The sequence below is a fragment of the Polypterus senegalus genome, chromosome 3, assembly GCF_016835505.1.
Source record: "Polypterus senegalus isolate Bchr_013 chromosome 3, ASM1683550v1, whole genome shotgun sequence".
NCBI classification, from domain to species: domain Eukaryota; kingdom Metazoa; phylum Chordata; class Cladistia; order Polypteriformes; family Polypteridae; genus Polypterus; species Polypterus senegalus.
In genome coordinates, this window is record NC_053156.1 from 218787529 (window position 1) to 218808085 (window position 20557).

General features: G+C 40.2%; 1 protein-coding gene across 6 annotated transcripts in view; it reads right to left on the minus strand.

Moving 5' to 3' along the window:
* Nucleotides 1-20557, minus strand: part of LOC120525860 (lamina-associated polypeptide 2, isoforms beta/gamma-like) — a 116750-nt gene that overhangs the window by 48731 nt on the left and 47462 nt on the right. For all 6 annotated transcript variants that reach the window (XM_039748501.1, XM_039748500.1, XM_039748497.1 and 3 more), the window contains 2 exons: nt 6300-6429; nt 6041-6175 (listed from right to left, as the gene is read on the minus strand). In XM_039748501.1, the coding sequence (XP_039604435.1) occupies nt 6041-6175; nt 6300-6396 (232 nt within the window). In that variant the 5' untranslated portion in view covers nt 6397-6429. The remainder of the gene's footprint in view (nt 1-6040; nt 6176-6299; nt 6430-20557) is intronic.

Here is a 20557-nt window from a genome sequence, read left to right on the forward strand (position 1 = left end):
TATAAATCATAATGCATGTAACTGTCTTATTTTAACAGATATTTTGACTGCTCCAAATGACTACACAATTTTCAAATGAACTCAATTCAATCCCACGAAAAATTAAACAAAATTTAAAATCAATTAACAGTGGATTATTCTTTTAATGTAAACAAATATCTAGCAAGCTGTACAAAGCGTGATACAATATCATAAGGACAAAAGTCTTTACACACAAATTCAAAATAATTCACTATTTTTTCATTGTTTAATTCTGGCAGAAAGCACACCTTGCTTTCATCAGAAACAATTTGGTTTCTCTGGCTGAGCATTATATATACCACTCTAATATTTTAGCGCTTTGCCATCTGAATCTAAAACCATTGGAAACTGCTTCAAATGTCAGATTATTCCAACCTTTTAATTGTGTTATACTGGCTGGTTTTGCTTGCTTTTTGCATGTCTGCTTGATCCATTTTTTCAATATGTTTTGAATTTCTGGTACCTTGAAAGTGGCATCATAAAAATATCATCATCACTAGATTTTTAATACATGAGCAAATAACATTTTTAGGTGTTTTATTACACATTATAGGCACCATGTCACCCAGCACTTCTCAGCTTTTAAGTTAGGTTCAAAGGGATCCCAGTCATCTAATGCACATCTTCATTCATTAACACCTTCATTAGGCCTATACTATATTGGATAAGAGTGTGTAACATAATTTGCAATAGTATAGATAAATAATTATTATCAAATCATTACAGGATGCATTGTCTCCTATAAAAGTTATGTTTAGAAATGTTGCATATGTTAAAGTTGGAGTCAGACTTGAAGCTTTATTTGAAAGACTCTGAAACCCATTAAAGTACACAAGTAAAAAAGAGTAACATGACTAATAAGAGAGGGTTGATAGAGACAGGATTTAACATTCTCTCTTCCTTAATACCAAATTTACAATACCACACAAATATTTATAAAAAAAGTAATAGTTTAAAAAAAAAAATCAAGCATCAACATGAAACACGAAAAACTGTATTTATAGCTTCTTTGAAATTTTCTAAGAAATTGATTTTTTAGGAAAAGTTTCAATTAGAATTTCCTGCATGTACAGTGGTGTGAAAAACTATTTGCCCCCTTCCTGATTTCTTATTCTTTTGCATGTTTGTCACACAAAATGTTTCTGATCATCAAACACATTTAACCATTAGTCAAATATAACACAAGTAAACACAAAATGCAGTTTTTAAATGATGGTTTTTATTATTTAGGGAGAAAAAAAATCCAAACCTACATGGCCCTGTGTGAAAAAGTAATTGCCCCCTGAACCTAATAACTGGTTGGGCCACCCTTAGCAGCAATAACTGCAATCAAGCGTTTGTGATAACTTGCAATGAGTCTTTTACAGCGCTCTGGAGGAATTTTGGCCCCACTCATCTTTGCAGAATTGTTGTAATTCAGCTTTATTTGAGGGTTTTCTGGCATGAACCGCCTTTTTAAGGTCATGCCATAGCATCTCAATTGGATTCAGGTCAGGACTTTGACTAGGCCACTCCAAAGTCTTCATTTTGTTTTCTTCAGCCATTCAGAGGTGGATTTGCTGGTGTGTTGTGGGTCATTGTCCTGTTGCAGCACCCAAGATCGCTTCAGCTTGAGTTGACGAACAGATGGCCGGACATTCTCCTTCAGGATTTTTTGGTAGACAGTAGAATTCATGGTTCCATCTATCACAGCAAGCCTTCCAGGTCCTGAATCAGCAAAACAAACACAGACCATCACACTACCACCACCATATTTTACTGTTGGTATGATGTTCTTTTCTGAAATGCTGTGTTCCTTTTACGCCAGATGTAACGGACATTTGCCTTCCAAAAAGTTCAACTTTTGTCTCATCAGTCCACAAGGTATTTTCCCAAAAGTCTTGGCAATCATTGAGATGTTTCTTAGCAAAATTGAGACGAGCCCTAATGTTCTTTTGCTTAACAGTGGTTTGCGTCTTGGAAATCTGCCATGCAGGCCGTTTTTGCCCAGTCTCTTTCTTATGGTGGAGTCGTGAACACTGACCTTAATTGAGGCAAGTGAGGCCTGCAGTTCTTTAGACGTTGTCCTGGGGTCTTTGTGACCTCTCGGATGAGTCGCTCTGCGCCTTGGGGTAATTTTGGTCGGCCGGCCACTCCTGGGAAGGTTCACCACTGTTCCATGTTTTTGCCATTTGTGGATAATGGCTCTCACTGTGGTTCGCTGGAGTCCCAAAGCTTTAGAAATGGCTTTATAACCTTTATCAGACTGATAGATCTCAATTACTTCTGTTCTCATTTGTTCCTGAATTTCTTTGGATCTTGGCATGATGTCTAGCTTTTGAGGTGCTTTTGGTCTACTTCTCTGTGTCAGGCAGCTCCTATTTAAGTGATTTCTTGATTGAAACAGGTGTGGCAGTAATCAGGCCTGGGGTGGCTACGGAAATTGAACTCAGGTGTGATACGCCACAGTTAGGTTATTTTTAACAAAGGGGCAATTACTTTTTCACACAGGGCCATGTAGGTTTGGATTTTTTTTCTCCCTAAATAATAAAACCATCATTTAAAACTGCATTTTGTGTTTACTTGCGTTATATTTGACTAATGGTTAAATGTGTTTGATGATCAGAAACATTTTGTGTGACAAACATGCAAAAGAATAAGAAATCAGGAAGGGGGCAAATAGTTTTTCACACCACTGTATTATAATAAGCTATGAAGAGATCATAACCTTTTTTTTATGGTTACTTTCTTTCATACACACACCTAACTTGATAAACAAGCACAGGGGTGTTAGAATAGGATCACATTAAGAAAAAGGCTTACAATCTCTGTCTTATTAACATTGAATGGCTAAAATTGCAAACAATGTGTTAAAGTGATTGATTTATTTTTAACCCTGAGAGTATGGTTCAGGGTTAGAGTAACTAGATGTTGAAAGGAGACCAAAGCACATTAACAATAATCAGGCTAGATAATCAAAATACATTGAAACTGAATCATCTCTTCTAAGAATCTGCATTGCTTGCTAAAATGCTTCCTTTGTATACAAGCTCTTACAATCATTGTCTAATACTACATACACTCTAAAACACTCATACTGTATGCAGCTCTCTAGAACAGACCACTGTGGGTGTGTCTTTATAGACACCAAATAATAATTATTTATTTTAATGCTGAAATTAAACAAGAGTTTGTACTCCAAAATACCCTGCCTAACCATATTTGACTTTCTAGTATGATATAATATTAGCTCCTTAGGAAAGAGAGCATGGCCGTATTTTATGTATCGTTTACTCATTTATTAGAATTCATTCAAAAATTATTCTTAAAGAAAAAATGCACTTTATTACACTTTCACACGATAACATAGCATTTTCAAAGCCACTTATACCTTTAAATTACATACTGTACATGTGGAACAATATTTCATTGTAATTTATGAAGAAAAACAATATACTTGACATTTCATGTCTAATTCACTGAGCATATTAACTACAAAATGAACTATCATTTTACATAAAAATGAAAGGGAGTTTATTGTATGTGTACATTCTAGGTAAGCTATAAAGACATTTTTTTTAAAAACTGCTTCTTTCAATCAGATTTCCTTTATGTACAAAATAGGAAAAAGGTGGCTTGGTAAACAGATGAATAGCAGAAATCCATCCAAACCTTTTAAACATTCTTTTTGAGATATTGTTTATGCTCTTTACTCTTTCATATTCATTACATGTTTCTGCTTTTTAAAATTTCTACCAGTTACTTATTTTCTGGAATACAACATCGTTGTACTATCACAGTGATAATTCTCATATGGGGACACTGTTGCACTTGTACTTAACTGCTGAAGCAGTGTGTATGCTCTGTTGGATGATGTCATAACAGGTATTTTTTCTGTTTAAAAGTAATGAATAGGGTCTAGGCAACTGTCAATACTGCTAAGGAGCTTCCAACATGTTTGTTACTTTGTTTATCAGCTTTTTGAATTGTCTTCTTTGTTGGTGCATTTTGTATTTTTTTAAATACTTTTAGATTTTTGAGTTGCTGTGCTTTTGGTCAATTTCTGTTTTCTTTATACTCATTTTGCAGATTACTGTCGGAACACACTTACACCTGACTTGCACGTTCAAGTAAACAGAGCAAGCTCTTGAGAGCTCTTCAATGAGGTGATTAAAGTAGCCATTTTCTGGCTAGTACCAAGTTCTGACATTTACATGAGGTGTTGCTTTGTTATGTAAAAATGTCTATTTAGAGTTTTTCACTTATGTACTACTGTCAAAAATATAAATAAAGCTTTAATTTAATTGATTAAATCATACTTGTAGTAACTGTTTTATTAATGAATTCTGATCATTTAAATTCAAAAGTTCTCAAGATTCACAGTACTTGTATCAGTGTGTAGTCAGGAAGGTTTATCAGAAGAGACTAGTGGGATGGAGTGAATTCATGACAAAAGGAAAAAAGTAAAAAATGTAATGGTTCTAATTTAAGCATGTTAAATTTATCCAACAAATAAAACACAACAAGTAAATAGTACATTCTCAACTGTAAAAAAATATGCAAAATGCCAGCAAATAAATGGTGTTTTAATAGCACTTTTATTGCAAAAATTGTAGTTACTGATTATTGCTCATTTACAACATATGAACAGTAATCCATTAAAACCTACCCAGATCTTTGTTTGAGGCTGGCACGATTTATCAATGATAACAATTTAACTATGAAGCACTGCATGCATACTATTTATAATTTTAAATAGGGATTTAGTATCACATTGTAACAACTCACTCTAACAAAGTAAATGAGATATCACAGCCCAAGGTCCATATGGAATAGAAGTTTAATAACAATCCATAACAACTACCAGTACAAAATGTTCCAGAACAGATGTTGAAGAAAAAGAAATAAAAAAGACGTTCCACCATTAAAGGGTAAACACATTTGCCTGTCACCGCCTTATAACTGCCATACCTTTACACATACACAGTACAGTGCAAAGGTCTTAGGCACTTGTGAATGAATGCAGTAAAAACTGTAAAATGTTGTTTTGCTTGCTTTCAAAAACAATGTCATGAATAGTTTTTATTAATCAATAAACTTTCTAGAATGTGCAGTAAACAAAAATAAAACATATAAGAAATTACTATTTAGTGTGACCACCCTTTTGGCTTAAAGCAGCAGGAACTCTCTTAGGTATGCTTTAATGCAATTTCTGAGGGTACCTGCACGGTAGGTTGTTCTAAGATTTCTCCGGAGAGTAGATGGGTGCACTAGAGATCAAGTGGTTTCTGCCAGTTCTAACATGATAGGGACTTTGGACATCTTTCAGTTTCAAAGTAAGATTGATGCATTTGTTTGCTTCTTATTCTTTCTACATAGCTACTTCTGTTTCAGTTAATTACTTTGGTTCAACCAATGATTCATTTCATTGATCATTAGCACTGGTGTTTTATATTTGCTTAATGACACACAAGTTGTTTGCCTACAAATATCTACAAAAAATGAACAACAAGAAAATCATAAACTGTATCTTAAGATTCAAAGTTAATTTAAGAATGTTTCTCAAAAACCAAAGTCAATAAAAAAGCTTGTTAAATCCTTCAACATCCATGTGCTCCCCGACCCACTCGTCAATCACTAAGTGCTTCTTAAATGGGCTTCCTCTTGGATCGATTGTAGCCACAGGCAGCAATCGCCACATTGAATACAATAAATTCATGTTATGACAGTAATCTGGGAATTTACTGTACAATACTAATATTTATAAGTGAGATTGTCATTTTCATGAGGAAATGACTAACTGCAATACTACCAGTAATGCAGCTGCGTGAGAAAGGCTGGGCAAACTGATATGCTAAATAAGTGGCATACGTGGACAAGCAAGTTTGGTAATGTCTTCAGCTTAATGTGGTTGTGGGACAGGTATTTGTTTACCTTTGGGTGTGAAAAGACCCAGAAATGGTGCAAAAGCTCTAATGACTCATACCATGAATGAAATCTTATTTTTCAAATGATAAGTGAATATATTACAAATCATTACCCATCTCCTCCTCATCCTCTTCACTGTCTGAATACTGGTCCTCAATGACAGTAGCATTATTTTTGAAAGATGAAGATTCTGACTTCTGACTGATCAGTTTTAATAGCTTCTTTTCATAAACTAACCGTGTTGATGCTGTTCATAAAGAAAAAAAAATTGTAATGAGTAAAGCAAGAAAAACAAAATACTGTACTTATCTTTTAGATGCCATGAGCATATACATTGTGCCTAAAATTAAAATGTACCACAGAAGCCTTACCTACAATTGGCCCAGGAATGACTCCATGTTCTAGCAGCTTTGCTTTTAGTTCTTCATCGTTCATTTGGCAAATGTCCATCATTTTGCTGTTCTTCATAAATACTTTCTCTTCCACCTGTTGATCAGACACCTATTAAAAAAGAGGAATGGAAAAATAAAGATTAATAAAGATTAAAAAATAAAGATTAAAAACGTCTACCTTAGGAAGTAAGCTGTCAAACAGTAATTTCAAAAGTACACATTAAAATGTGTAATACATGATCACTGACCAAAAGCAATACATTTTATATGCCCCATTCTAAAGCTTCTAATTAAAATTAAGGGACGCTAATACCCTCGAACTCTGAACTCCTGTATCTTAACTATATTGTTGCTGACCTCCCATTTGTGCACATCAAGCTTTGTAAGCATGTTTCTCATGGCTAATCTTAGGCATACAAACTACTTGAGACCTATTGAAAGAAATTTAAATACAAAACTACTATAAAATCAACTCAAAGTAAATATATCTATTGAATTTTCCATCACTCAATCCATACACAGGCCACACAATAGTGTTTGCCAAAAATCATTATATTTCTACTAATGAAAGCACTTTCTGTGTATTGTAATGTACTTCTCACATACTGTAGTTGTATTATCGTTATTAGTTTTTTTATTCATCTTGTTGGAATCTTCAGACACCATTACTCTAGCCAATATACATATGAATATCAGTATACAAACATTTGTATGAAAATGAAAAGACAACAGAAATATTTAGGTTATGCACCAGCAGCTTAATACAACAGTCATATTAGACAAAGATGGTAAACTACGACAATAAGGAAATTCTAGTTAGCAGACAGCAAATAAGATCCAAACACACTAAAGATAGACATTTTTAAGATACCTTATAAAGAAATATGGTCTTTTAATAGAGTCTGAACATCGGTAGACTAGGGACAGTTCAAATCTTGGTAACTTCATTCTACAGATAAGGAGCAAGAACTGGAAAGCAGCATGCAGTTTTAGCTCATAGGGAGAAGGAAGAGATTGTTAATTGGCAGGCTAAAACACAGATGAAGCATCCTGGAATGGCATATTGAGAGTCAACAGCCTTGCCGGTATCTATGAGTGGTGGCAAAAGTCTGAAACTGTACCTTAACAGCTACAGGAATCAGTATGGGTATAATGAGGCACGTAAAGCAACATTTCACTGAACTAAAAACATTCTAATGAATTTATACATCATAACGAAGAAGGTCAATCATCATTCTGTCAAAAATACCACAAAAGAAACATTGCAAACATCTGTATTTAAAATGATATTTGAATAGGTCAGGCTGAACACTAAGCTTCTGTCGCTTTTTGTTTGATCAGAAAAAGGAAGGAACAGAACAACTGAGGATACCATGTTTGAGTGAAAAAAAGTAATTAGTAACTTCTACTTTCCAAAAAAAAAAACCTGTTTCTTGTTGGTAGACATTTATTCAAATCCATTTTGTGATGAGGCAGATCTAATTTAAAAATTTTGTACCAATATAGCATTATGATTTACACTAATTTTAAATGAACTTGGAATGGATAACCTTTAAATCATTGTATTAATATTACCAACTACCATTAAGTGTAAGGAGTTGCAGCAATCTGTGGGACAAGTTAAAACACTGTGCATCATTCTCCCAATACCCTGCAATGGTATCATATATTATTTATGTTGTGAAATGACAATGTTAACTTTTAAGATATTGCACAGGCCTAGTGTCTAGGTATGCTTATTTCAGAACAGCTTGGAATGGCCTGCCATTATGTGCAAATGAAGCACAGTCAATTGAGACTTTTAAATCAAGACTAAAAACCTAACTTTACTTCCCTTCCGTGCAATATGCCTTTGAATTCAGTCAATATTCCTTGAAATATTCCTTATTATTCCTTTGTTGACATACCTTAACTTTTAATGTTATTTAATAACTAATTTTATTAGTTATTATTCCTTTAACATTGATGCTGCTTTATTTTAATTGTGGTTTTTATGTGCTTATTTTATATCATGTCTCATGTATTCTTCTAATTTGTACAGTGTATTGGAACCATGCTCCATGGTGATTTTGCACTTTAAATAAAGTTGATTGATTTGTGTATATGTTTGGCACCTGGGGTCAAAGATGTCCTAAAAATGTATTCATCATTGCTTATATGTAATAAATGTTTAAAAAATAAAACCCCACCTATTCTAAAATGTTTTTAGTTATAATTTAATCAAACAACAAAAAGTAGAATTTTCCTTCTAAATTGTGTGTGTGTGAAATACAAAATTAAACAAACATGTATTCTTGCTCCTCTCTCTCACACACTAACACACACAAACAGGATTTCAAATATATGTGAGCTGGAACTTATCATTTTGGAAGAGTACTTGCCAAAAAACGCAAGTTGTATTTTGTCAATGTCAATGGTTTAAAGCAGCTGTCTGTAACATGAGGTCTCTGCATTACTGACAATAATTTTATGACTTGGACTTTTGATTCCAAGTATCCCCAACACTCTTCAGAATGACTATCCTGGAAACACCTACATCCAACCTCTTGGAGGTTCTATACTCTCCATTCCCTTTGCTAGATCTTCTGGAGAAGGGACTAGTATGAACTTCCTCAGTGCTTTACTTCCTAGGGTACTGTTAACTCCACCAGGGCTACCTGCTTTGTTGCTCTTGACTAAAGGATTAGTTCAGGCCATGAGGTCCTGGCAATCTCTTCTTAGAATTGTAACTGTTAACCAAGATGCACTCTCATTTCCAAGTAATCTGCTTCAGCCAGGATCCCTATAGCCCCAGTCCCCTTGCTTGCCTTCTCTCCTGGCCTGAGGAAAGGCATAAAGTGGGGACATCTGGCCTGGAGCTTGGTAGGTTCTTGCCTCCTCCCCTTCTCCATATCCTCAGTCAGCTGGGTCCGTACCAGGTCATGACACCATCTATACCTTCTGTTCACTAGACTTGCTTGGTATAATGACAAAATGTGCTTCAGGACTGCTGGTCACACCTACTAAGCATATCAGGCGTTCTCTGCTATTCTCCATCTGTGGAAGTTTTTTGGTAGGACATCATAAACAGAGCACAACCAGAATATGATTCAGTGTCCCTCCATAGTTCAACTGTCCAGTGTATGTGGCAAAGATATTGACAGGTTACAGTCAATATCAGGGCAGCACGGTGACCTGGGTTCGCTTCCCGGGTCCTCCCTGCATGTTCTCTAATGGGTTTCCTCCGGGTGCTCCAAAGACATGGAGGTTGGGTGCTTTGTCGATCCGAAATTGTCCCTAGTGTGTGGTTGGTGTCTATGTGTGTGCCCCGCGGTGGGCTGGCGCCCTGCCCGTGGTTTGTTCCTGCCTTGCGTCCTGTTGTGGCTGGGATTGACTTCAGCAGACCCCCGTGACGAGGGAATGAAACTACTAGAATTCCCAGCTGAACAGGAATGGCCAAGCTCTCATATACAGCGTGTAAAAGTGTAAAAATCAATGAAGAAATAACAGAGTTATCTGTGCCAAGAAACTTGCCATCACAGAATGATGACAAGAAACTGGATTATCAGGAAAATCTGATATAGCAGTTCTCAGAGCAACGGCAAGCACGGGCGTTGTTTAGAACAAGTGTATCAGTATCGGATGTCCGTGCCGCCTTCTTCAGTGGAGGCAGAGCGTGCTTTCTCAGTGTTTGCCGTACTCTGCACAAAGGTGCGATTTTGCCTGGGTGACCGCACGCTCGACATGTTGTGCTTTCTATGCTCTTATTACCGAACTAGATACATGTACTTATACGACAGCATGAGCTGCTTGTAGTTAAGGTTAGTCTTTTATTGGTGTCAACATATTGCAGTAGTTTTATTAAAAATAAGTGTCACTTGTTCTAAAACGGTTCACATGTGAGGTGCCCGTGCACTGTGTCATTCCCGGGAATGACATGTGGGATTCCTGAATTCCCAGGAATGGATAAACCCGTCCAGGAATGGATTCCCTACCTGTGACCCTGTGTTAGGATATAGCGGGTTGGAAACTGACCGACTGACTGACAGTCCATATCATCTTGCACATACATACTCTGGTCATCTTATGAAGGGTAGTGAGGGACAGACTATTACACAGTGATTATCACAGCACCGGCTGTAAGGCAAGAATCATCCATGGTGGATGGTAGGTCGGTCATTTGCTGGGTATGCTTACACAGCCAATCACAAAAGAGTGTGTTGTATGCAATCCAGTAACAAACCTATAAAGTATCTGTTTAGTTTTAATGTAGTTGTTTACTTAACATATTTTGAAACAGTATGATCTGGTGGTGATTACATTGAATGTTCATGGGCTCAGGTTGGAGATATGTTAAAACATCTGAATCAAAACTTACTATAACCATACCCTATATTGGTGTAATCTATATTTATATACTTTTCAGACTGAAACCAGTTTAGGTGCTTCTGTTGGCCCACTTCCTTAGTGTGTGGTTCTTTTGTGATGTTTCTTTTCACAAGGACTATTTAAATCAAGTAATAATAAGTACATTTTATTTAAAAAGTCTTTCAAAATGAACAAGGAAAAAGCAGAAGATTAAATACACAACACAGGAGAGAAATTAAAATTAGCATAAAACCCCAAATAAAGATAAAAACTGGAAACACACAACTTTGAATAGAACATCAGACAATAAACCATAATAAAAAACAAAAACAAACACTACAACAACAACATTTATTTATATAGCACATTTTCATACAAACAGTAGCTCAAAGTGCTTTACATATTAAAGAATAGAAAAATGAAAGACACAATTATAAAACAAAATAAATCAACATTAACATCGAATAAGAGTAAGGTTCAATGGCCAGGGGACAGAAAAAACAAAAAAACTCCAGACGGCTGGAGAAAAAATAAAATCTGTAGGGATTCCAGACCATGAGACCGCCCAGTCCCCTCAGTCTACCCTCTTTCTCTACAAGAAAACCCTGAGCAATTATTAATTTGTGATATAAATGCAAATCATCCTAAGCACCTAGACAGAGTGGTGAACTAAAAGAAATTGTTAGAATGTGTGTACTCTATAGACTTTACAATTAAAAAAATGAAACAAGATTGACAATAAAAATGCATATTCAAAGAGGTATTCTTCTTAATCCCTTTTGGTCACCACTGAACAAAAACAAGGAAGAGTAACTAGAATTTAATATTGCCTTTCAAAACAACTTTGTGAACATGAAGAAAATTCATATAAAGACAAACCAAAACAAAATGTACACCTCCATTGCCTGAATACTGCAGAGGTTATCAAACCATCATTATTTGTGTGAAACAAAATCTCTTTCATTCAATTGCTTTCTAACTTTGAGGATAAGCAGCATTTTAGTATACATGGATCATAATATGTAAAAATAACATTCACTGTCCTTATTCACTTATCTCTTATATGAGAACAGGAGACAAAGTCTTAGGCTGTGGCATCCTCCATCTACCATACAGATCAGAACTACCCCATCCATGGCCTCCCTCTCCAGACCCACTGCACTCCCAATCCAGCCCCATCAATCCAAGCTGCTACCATTAACAGTTTCTGCGTTGCTCTCAGGGTGCCTCGCCTATCTCACCATTTCCAAAATCCTCTATCTACCGAAATCATTTGGTGGACAAATATTTGAAGATTCTCTAATGAAGAAACATCATTTGTGTAAAGAAAATGTCTTCAATTCCATTTCTTTCTAACTCTGAAGATATGTAACATTTCAACACACATGGATCCAAACATTTAAAAATAATGCTTATTGCTGTCTACTTTATTTTATACTTAAACTTTTCTGTTGAACTGGAGTCATTTTTTGTCTTGAGTTGGATGAACCTATAGCAGGCAAATCAGATGAACAAGACTTTAAAATTAAGTTCATAGCAGTTTGTTTTCAGAGAAAATATAAAAATGAGAGATCCAATATAAAAATGAGAGATCCAATAAAAAAATGATAGATCCAACAAAATGCTTGCCTCAAAACAGTGTCATGTTGGGTCGGCAAATAAATAATTAAAATGAAAAAGCTAAAATCCTAATTTGCAATTCCTTCTTCACTTATCTCTCTGTTCTTTTTAGAAGAATGGGAGACAAAGTCTCAGTCCATCGCATCCTCGATCTGCTACATATCACAAATGCACCGTCCACTGTCTCCTGGGATATCTCAGGGCGCTTTGCACATCTCCAGATTTCGCCTCATCTGGCTCCTCTCAAGACACAGACCACCATACCACCATTCGATCTCCATGGATCTAAACTGCTACAGCTAACAGATTACTTAATGCTCCCACTGTGCCTCACCTACCAAACCATACTGCCATGCTTTAAGCCTCCATCCTAAATCCTGCTCCCAGCTCTCTCTCTCTCTCTCTCTACCCCTCCCACCAACTGCACTGCACAACTGACGCGAGTACTGCCACTGCTCAGAGCCTTCACAGCACTTAGTCCAGCTGAGTAAAAGAGAGTATAACAGACCAACCGTGCCCTTTATTCCTTTACCTCTCCTACCAGCAATCACACACTCTCCAAATGATACAAAAACCACAAAACAATTCTCCCCTTAGTGCTAAACCAGGGGTCAGCAATCTACAGAACGATTTTCAATGGCACGCTGATTGAATTGAAATATAGCAAAAATTATATTTTAATTACTGTGCATGCGTACGCACCCTCACTTACATTTTGCGCATGCTACTCACATGTAAATGGAAACCATGTGTTCAGCGCAGGTAGTGGTATATTAAAACAGACCTCTTATATTTTAATTACAGCTCATGGTTTTGTGCATGTGACTCACTAGTAAGGGTCTCCTGTTATTATTAAGCAATATACTGCCCAGAAATGACTCATAAAAGAGAAAAACTTGATGTTAGCTCTATTCAAGACTATTGGACAAATGAATATGGATTTGTACAACAAAAGGATCGTGCAGTGTGTACATTATGCTGTGAAAGTGTTGTGTGCCGTAAGTCAAGTGTACAAAGATATTATCAAGCTAAACATCAGTCCATGTTTAAAAAGTCTGATAAGTGAAGCTATAAAAAGGGCTTTTTCTGGCTTTAAGAAACAAACTACTTATTTTAGTCAAATTATGGAGCTTAAAATAAAGCAACTGAATGTAGTTACACAATTGCTCATTGTGTAGCTTTGAAAGCCAAACCCTTCACAGATGAATTCATCAAAGAAACGTTTTTGAGAAGTGCTGAAATCTTATTCAGTGATTAACCAAATAAACAAACAATGCTGTCTCAGATTTGAGAAATAACGGGTTCTGCAAGATCAAATGAGACACGAACAACTAAGATGACTGAAAATGTAACAACAAAATAGAAAACCGGATTACAGCAAGCTGCTGTATTTAGTGTCGTGGTTGATGAAAGCACTGACGTAAATAACATGGCACACCTAGCAATAGTTGCACAATATTGTAACAACAATCGTATTTATGAAGCATTATGTGGCTTGATTCCTCTTACTGGTACAACTAAGGGACATAACATTATCACTGTATTTGTCAATTATTTTGAAAATCTGAAAATTAACAAAATATTTTGTGCTATTACTGATGCAATCAATGGTTGGAAAGGAAAAGGAATTTTTTAAAATTTTTGAAAATCATATTGGGCATCGAGTATTGAGTTTCAAATGCATTATGATAAATCATATTAGAATTCTTAATCATTCTTTCTTATTCAAACTATGCATTTTGTATTAAAAAACTTGTAATTTATAATGTGTAATACCATTTTTAATAAATGTGTTGAAAATTAAAATTTGACAAAAAACTTTTTTTCACATATGATTCTATGCATTTTAAAATACTGAATGACCAATAATAGAAGATCCAGTTATAATGGGCTTCAAAATTATATCATCTATATATATCTATATATATCTATATATATATATCTATATATATATATATATATATATCTATATATATATATATATATATATATATATATCTATATATATATATCTATATATCTATATATATATATATATATATATATATATATATATACATACAGTGGAACCTCGGTTCACGACCATAATTTGTTCCAGAACTTTGGTCGTAAACCGAGTTGGTCGTGAACCGAAGCAGTTTCCCCATAGGATTGTATGTAAATACAATTAATCCGCTCCAGACCGTACAAACTGTATGTAAATATGTAAAAATATGTAAAGATTAAGCACAAATATAGTTAATTACACCATAGAATCCACAGTGTAATAGTAAACTAATGTAAAAACATTGAATAACACTGACACAAAACACCCAGGCTCCCTGATCAGCTACAGGAGCTGGCTCGCTCACGCACTCTCTCTGTGTAGCGCGAGCGCACAAACACACACACACACCTATCCGTCCCCCCAATCCCTTCCCTGTCAGCTGCCCGGCTCTCTAATCTCTCTGTAGCATGTGCTCGCGCATTTTTTAAAATGACTTTTAAGCACAGCAGAAAAAAAATCTGAAGCGCTTGCAAAAACCAACTCACAAGCAAACAAAAAAGTAAGATTGCAGGAGATCACGCTATTAAACCTAAAGCCTGATCGCTGTAAACAATGTTTTTAAAATGAGTTTTAAGCACAGCAGAAAAAAAAACATTGCACAAATCCGAACTTCATTTAAAAACCAACTCGCAAGCAACCAAAAAAGCAACATTGCAACAAATCACACGATGAAGTCCTCCATGTAAACAATTTTAATGAGTTTTAAGCACAAGGAAAAAAGTGAACATTTGAAAAAGAGAAATGTAACATCGCACCTAATAGCGCTATGAAAAACTCCATCTGTAAACCTTTCATAAGTTTTAAGCACAAGGAAAAAGCGAACATTTGAAAAAGAGAAAAATAACATTGCAACAAATCGCATTATGAACTAAAAAAATTACTTTTGAAAAATCCGTAATACAAAAACCACCAAGAAAACTAACCTTGCATGAAACGAGTTATGGCATGAAGGGTTTTCCTTCAGGTGTTTTCTCTCTTGTGATTTCTTGGGTTTCTGGTGCTTTTAGCTGTTTAGCTGGTGGGAGTGAAAGCCTCATGCAGCCATTCCAAAAGAACGCTCTTGTGACCTCCACATTACTGGCAGTCTGGCTTTGTTTACATTATGCTGCTTGAAAGCACGAGGGTTCTCCGATTGGTAAATGAGTAAACTGGTAAACAGTTTTTCCACCTTATGTAATTTCTTTCTTTACTTCGATTTCAATTTTCTTCAAAACTTTCTTCTGACCACTCTCCACTTGCTTAGAAGCCATAGTTAACTGCAAAAGCACACGGAATACTGTAGAGCACAAAGAGAGTGCACGTCTTATTGAAAACAATGCACAAGGAGCGGCTTTGCTTAAATAAAAAAGCATGGCAGCTCTCTTTCTCTCTCAGGCTGCCTTTGGGGGGAGAGGATGGTTTCGCTTGCACTACAGCCTACAGATAGGCAGGCAAACACGTGCAGCAATCTCCTCCTCCCCTTCCCAGCAGGCACGTGCTCGCTCGCTCTTTCTCTCTCTCTTTCAGCTCAGCTTGCAGGCAGGCAAGGGAACCTGGCTTGTTCGTATACGAGTGTGTGGTTGTGAACCGAGGCAAAAGTTTGGCGATCTTTTGGTCGTGAACCGAGGTTGTACGTGAACTGGACGTCGTGAACCGAGGTTCCACTGTGTATATATATATATATATATATATATATATATATATATATATATGTCACACACGCGCATGGGAGGCAGCTAAAGGGCTCGAGTGAAGGCAGTTCTGAGCCATGCCGGGATGTGGCAGAGCGCACTAACTCTCTTTCTCACTTCCCTGTAGACCTAACCGGGAGGTTCCACCTGTCTCTCTGGACGTCACTTCTGGGACCGAGCCAATGGAGACAGACCTTGCCAGCTCCGCCCCTGATGTCACATCCGGGACTAAACCAATGAACAATGAACACGTGCCCGACCCTTATGACCTCACTTCCTGTCTCCCCTTTAAAAGCCTTCCCTTTTCCCTTCTGTGTCAGTCTTGTTTTGGACTCTGTTGTAAGCACTTCAGTGCTGGTATTTGAAAGAAAGCGAAGTTGCAGCCAGGATACCAAATTACATGGGTGGCTGCCCCAAACCTTTTTCTGTCTTTGACTCGTTTTGTGACAGTGGCGTAGTCGGCAGGATGGAGAAGTCCCAGAAGAGAAGGGGACAGGACCTGCAAAACACCCAGGTGGGAGCGTACCGGGCCGAGTATTCAGGCGGGAGGGTGCCCGTGGTTGGCGAGACCGGTGCGGGCTCCGCTCCCAGCACGCAGAACTAGGCCGTCTAGAGAGGCCAGGGAGTGTGCGGGTGGGGCTCACCAGTGGGCTGCCCTGGAGGGAGACAAGAGGGACTCAGTATGCTCTCTTGGGGGAGAGTGCCTGCCCCCCAGTGAAACCACAGCCCCTTTTACCACCTTGGGGTGCCCCAGACTGGCAGGTGAGTAAAATAACGAAGTGGAGGTTGGACCCTGAGAGGCCGACCAGTAAACAAGCCTGGTCCTTATGGGCAAAAGTATGGCAGTGGCTACGGCCCTTGGAAAACAAGCCCCACCAGGTCATTGAGCAGGTAGCGTGCTATCTGCTCCTGAAAGCACTTCCCCAGGGCTTCACCCAGCCGGTCTGGGGCGTGCAGTTTAAGAACATGTCTGAGCTCATAGAGCTTCTGGAAACACAGAGGGCGGCCTCACACTCTGGGAGAGCAGAACCGTCCTTCTGCCAAACTCAGCCGGGGTATGTCCCAAGACCTAGCCCCTCCCTGTATAACCCGGAGCTTGCATCGGCGTCCGGCGGCGCTGGCACGCAAAACCGCTTGGAGGCGAGGAGGAATGCAGGTGGAGGTGGAGGAGGGCTTGGTGTGCTCTGACAAACCCGTTGACGGTCCCGCATACAGACGTGGTGATCGTTAGCGGGTTTAAAACTTCCGCTCTGCTCGATTCCCGCAGCAACATTTCCATTGTTGCCCGCCGCTTTGTGCTACGCGACAATGGCTAAAATTCAAGACCAGTATAACCTGTGTCCACGGGAAACCAGCTGGTACAGCACCGCCGCTGTGTCATTAGCTACGGAGGATCAGTCCAGAAAGTAACCGTGGCAATCCTTCCTGATCCTCCGCACCCGGTGATACTAGGCGGGACTGGTCTGACATTAAAAGCGGTGAGACACATACCACTCCCGGGTTAAGTTGGGCCTCGTTATGGACGGAGATGAACCGTCTCAAGCTGCCTCCACGCCGTGTAATCAGCCGGCAGAGAGGTGAAGCAGCCGTCCTGGCTGGCGTGGCAACTCCCGGGCGTCGCAGGCTGACACGTCATCCACCAGCGCCGCGGGCGGAGCGGGAGGAAACCACGCCCATTGAGGTCGGCGCTGACCCTCTCTCCGTGTTGCGGTTTCAATTTAAAAGACGCCGGCTTCTTTCAAAGGGAGCAATGGAATGACGACTCCCTGAAGTTTGTAAAAAATGCAGTGGTCCTTGTCAATGGCCAGCGCACTAGTCAGTCGATGCCACAGGGCCCCCACTTTGTGTTAGATAATGACCTCCTTTACCGCGGAGCAATGCATGACCGGCAGGAGGCGAGGCTGCTGCTAGTGCCGCGTACCTTCCGGCGGCAGGTCTGCGAGCTAGCACACGCCCACCTCCTAGGTGGCCACCTGGGCACCGAAAAAACTCTGGAGCGGATCAAGCCCGGTTTTACTGGCCAGGAATTAATGAGGAGGTTCGCCGCTTTTGGCGCTTCCTGCCCGGAGTGTCAACTGCGACAGATTCCTAGGAGGGACCGTGCTCCTCTTGTTCCTATTCCCTTGATTGGCGTTCCCTTCCACAGAATCGGGGTCGACCTGGTGGGACCTCTAGAGCCCTCAGCCCGAGGACACAAGTACATTTTAGTCCTCGTGGATTATGCTACACGATACCCCGAAGCTGTTCCGTTGCGCTCAGCTACCTCTAAAGCCATCGCACGGGAATTACTAGGGGTATTCGCGTGCGTGGGGATCCCCAAAGAAGTCTTGACAGACCAGGGGACCCCTTCACCTCGGAGACGTTCAAGGAGACTGCCAGATTACTGAAAATAAAGCATTTAAAACCTCGGTGTATCATCCTCAAACCGACGGATTAGTAGAGAGGTTTAATCAAACTCTCAAGCAAATGCTACGTAAGGTGGTCAGCGAGGATGGAAGGAACTGGGATCAGCTCCTCCCCCTCGTCCTTTTGCCTATCGGAAGTCCCACAAGCCTCCACGGGGTTCTCCCCCTTTGAACTACTGTATGGGCGACAACCTCGGGGCATATTGGATATTTTGAAAGAAGGCTGGGAAGAAGAGGCTCTTCCCACCACTAACATACTGGAGTATATCGCGCAGTTCTGCGATAGATTTGGAAAGATTCGCCTGTCCTTAAAAGTCACATGGAGGAGGCTCAAGCAGCACAGGTTCGCTACTACAACCGCTGCACGTCTCTTGGGAGTTCCACCCGGAGATCGGGTCATGGTCCTAGTGCCTACCTCCCACTCTAAGTTGCTTGCCCACTGGCAGGGCCCCTACGAAGTTAAGGAGAGGAAGGGACTGGTCGACTATTTGGTGAGTCAACCCAATCGCCGGCCAAAGGAGCGGTATATCATGTGAACCTGCTGAAACCGTGGAAGGACAGGGACCCTGATCCCTCCTCCGCCAGCCCGCTCACTCTTCGCTCACACACACGACCTTAACTTTGGCGCAGACTTGAGACCCAGGCAGCGGCAGGAGCTGGAAACAGTTATCCGGACCGCTCGAGAGGTAGTCAGTGAACACCCCGGAAGGACCTCTCTGATTGAGCACAACATTGTGACAGAGCCCGGGGTTGTTGTCCGAGAACGCCCGTACCGTCTTCCCGAGGCAAAAAAGGCTGAAGTGGAACTGAGATCAAGCGCATGCTGGAACTAGGTGTAATTGAGGAGAGTTATAGTCCCTGGTCCAGCCCCATTGTGCTCGTCGGTAAGCCTGACGGAGTTGGAGGTTCTGCAATGACTTCCGTCGGCTTAACCAAGTCTCCCAATTTGATGCCTATCCAATGCCACGCGTGGGCGACCTCCTCGAGAGGCTTGGACAGGCTCAATACCTGACCACACTTGACATGACAAAGGGTACTGGCAGGTTCCTTTAACGGACTCCGAAGGAAAAACGCGTTTAGTACCCCTAGCGGACACTGGCAGTATCGTGTCCTTCCATTTGGGTTACACGGGCTCCAGCAACCTTTCAGCGTCTGGTGGACAAAGTGCTTCGCCTCATAACTCATACAGTGCTGCCTACCTAGATGGCGTGGTCATCTATTCCAGCACATGGAAGGAACACCTACAGCATGTCCAAGCGGTATTACGGACACTTGGTGAGGCGGGCTCGGATTAATCCCAAGAAATGTTTCTTTGGATTAAGCGAGGCCAAATATTTAGGCTACCTGGTGGGTCGGGTACCGTAAGGCCACAGTGCTCCAAAATTGATGCCATTCTGAAATGGCCCGTCCATGAACCAAGCGGCAGGTCCAAGCCTTTCGGGTTAGCGGGTACTACCGCCGGTTTGTACCCGGTTTTGGAGAAGCGGCGCCTTGACTGATTTAACAAAGAAGAGGGCCCGAACATTGTGGTATGGACTGCAAAACAGACGCTGCATTTGGTGACTTGAAGAAGGCCCTTACGTCCGCACCTATTTTGATGGCACCTAACTTTTCTTTGCCTTTCATCCTCCAGGCGGACGCCGGACACAGGCCTGGGAGCCGTGCTGAGCCAAAGTGTCGATGGTGTGAACACCCGTCATGTTCCTGAGCGGAAACTGTTGGACCGGGAGACCAGGTATGCGGCGGTGGAGAGGGAGGCTCTGGCGATTAAATGGGCGATCACTCAGCTGAGGTACTACCTGTTGGGCCGTGAGTTCACCCTTGTCACGGACCATGCACCTCTACAGTGGATGGCCCTGCACAAGGAGTCGAATCCGCGGGTCACCCGGTGGTTTCTTGACCTGCAGCCGTACAAGTTTTCGCTCGTTCATCGCCGGGGTGCTCTCCATGCCAACGCCGATGCTCTCTCTCGGGTTTACGACCTCTCGGTTAAGGTCGCCCGACCCGACGGGTCTGGGCTGAGGCGGGGGCCTTGTCACACACGCAGCGCATGGGAGGCAGCTAAAGGGCTCGAGTGAAGGCAGTTCTGAGCCATGCCGGGATGTGGCAGAGCGCACTAACTCTCTTTCTCACTTCCCTGTAGACCTA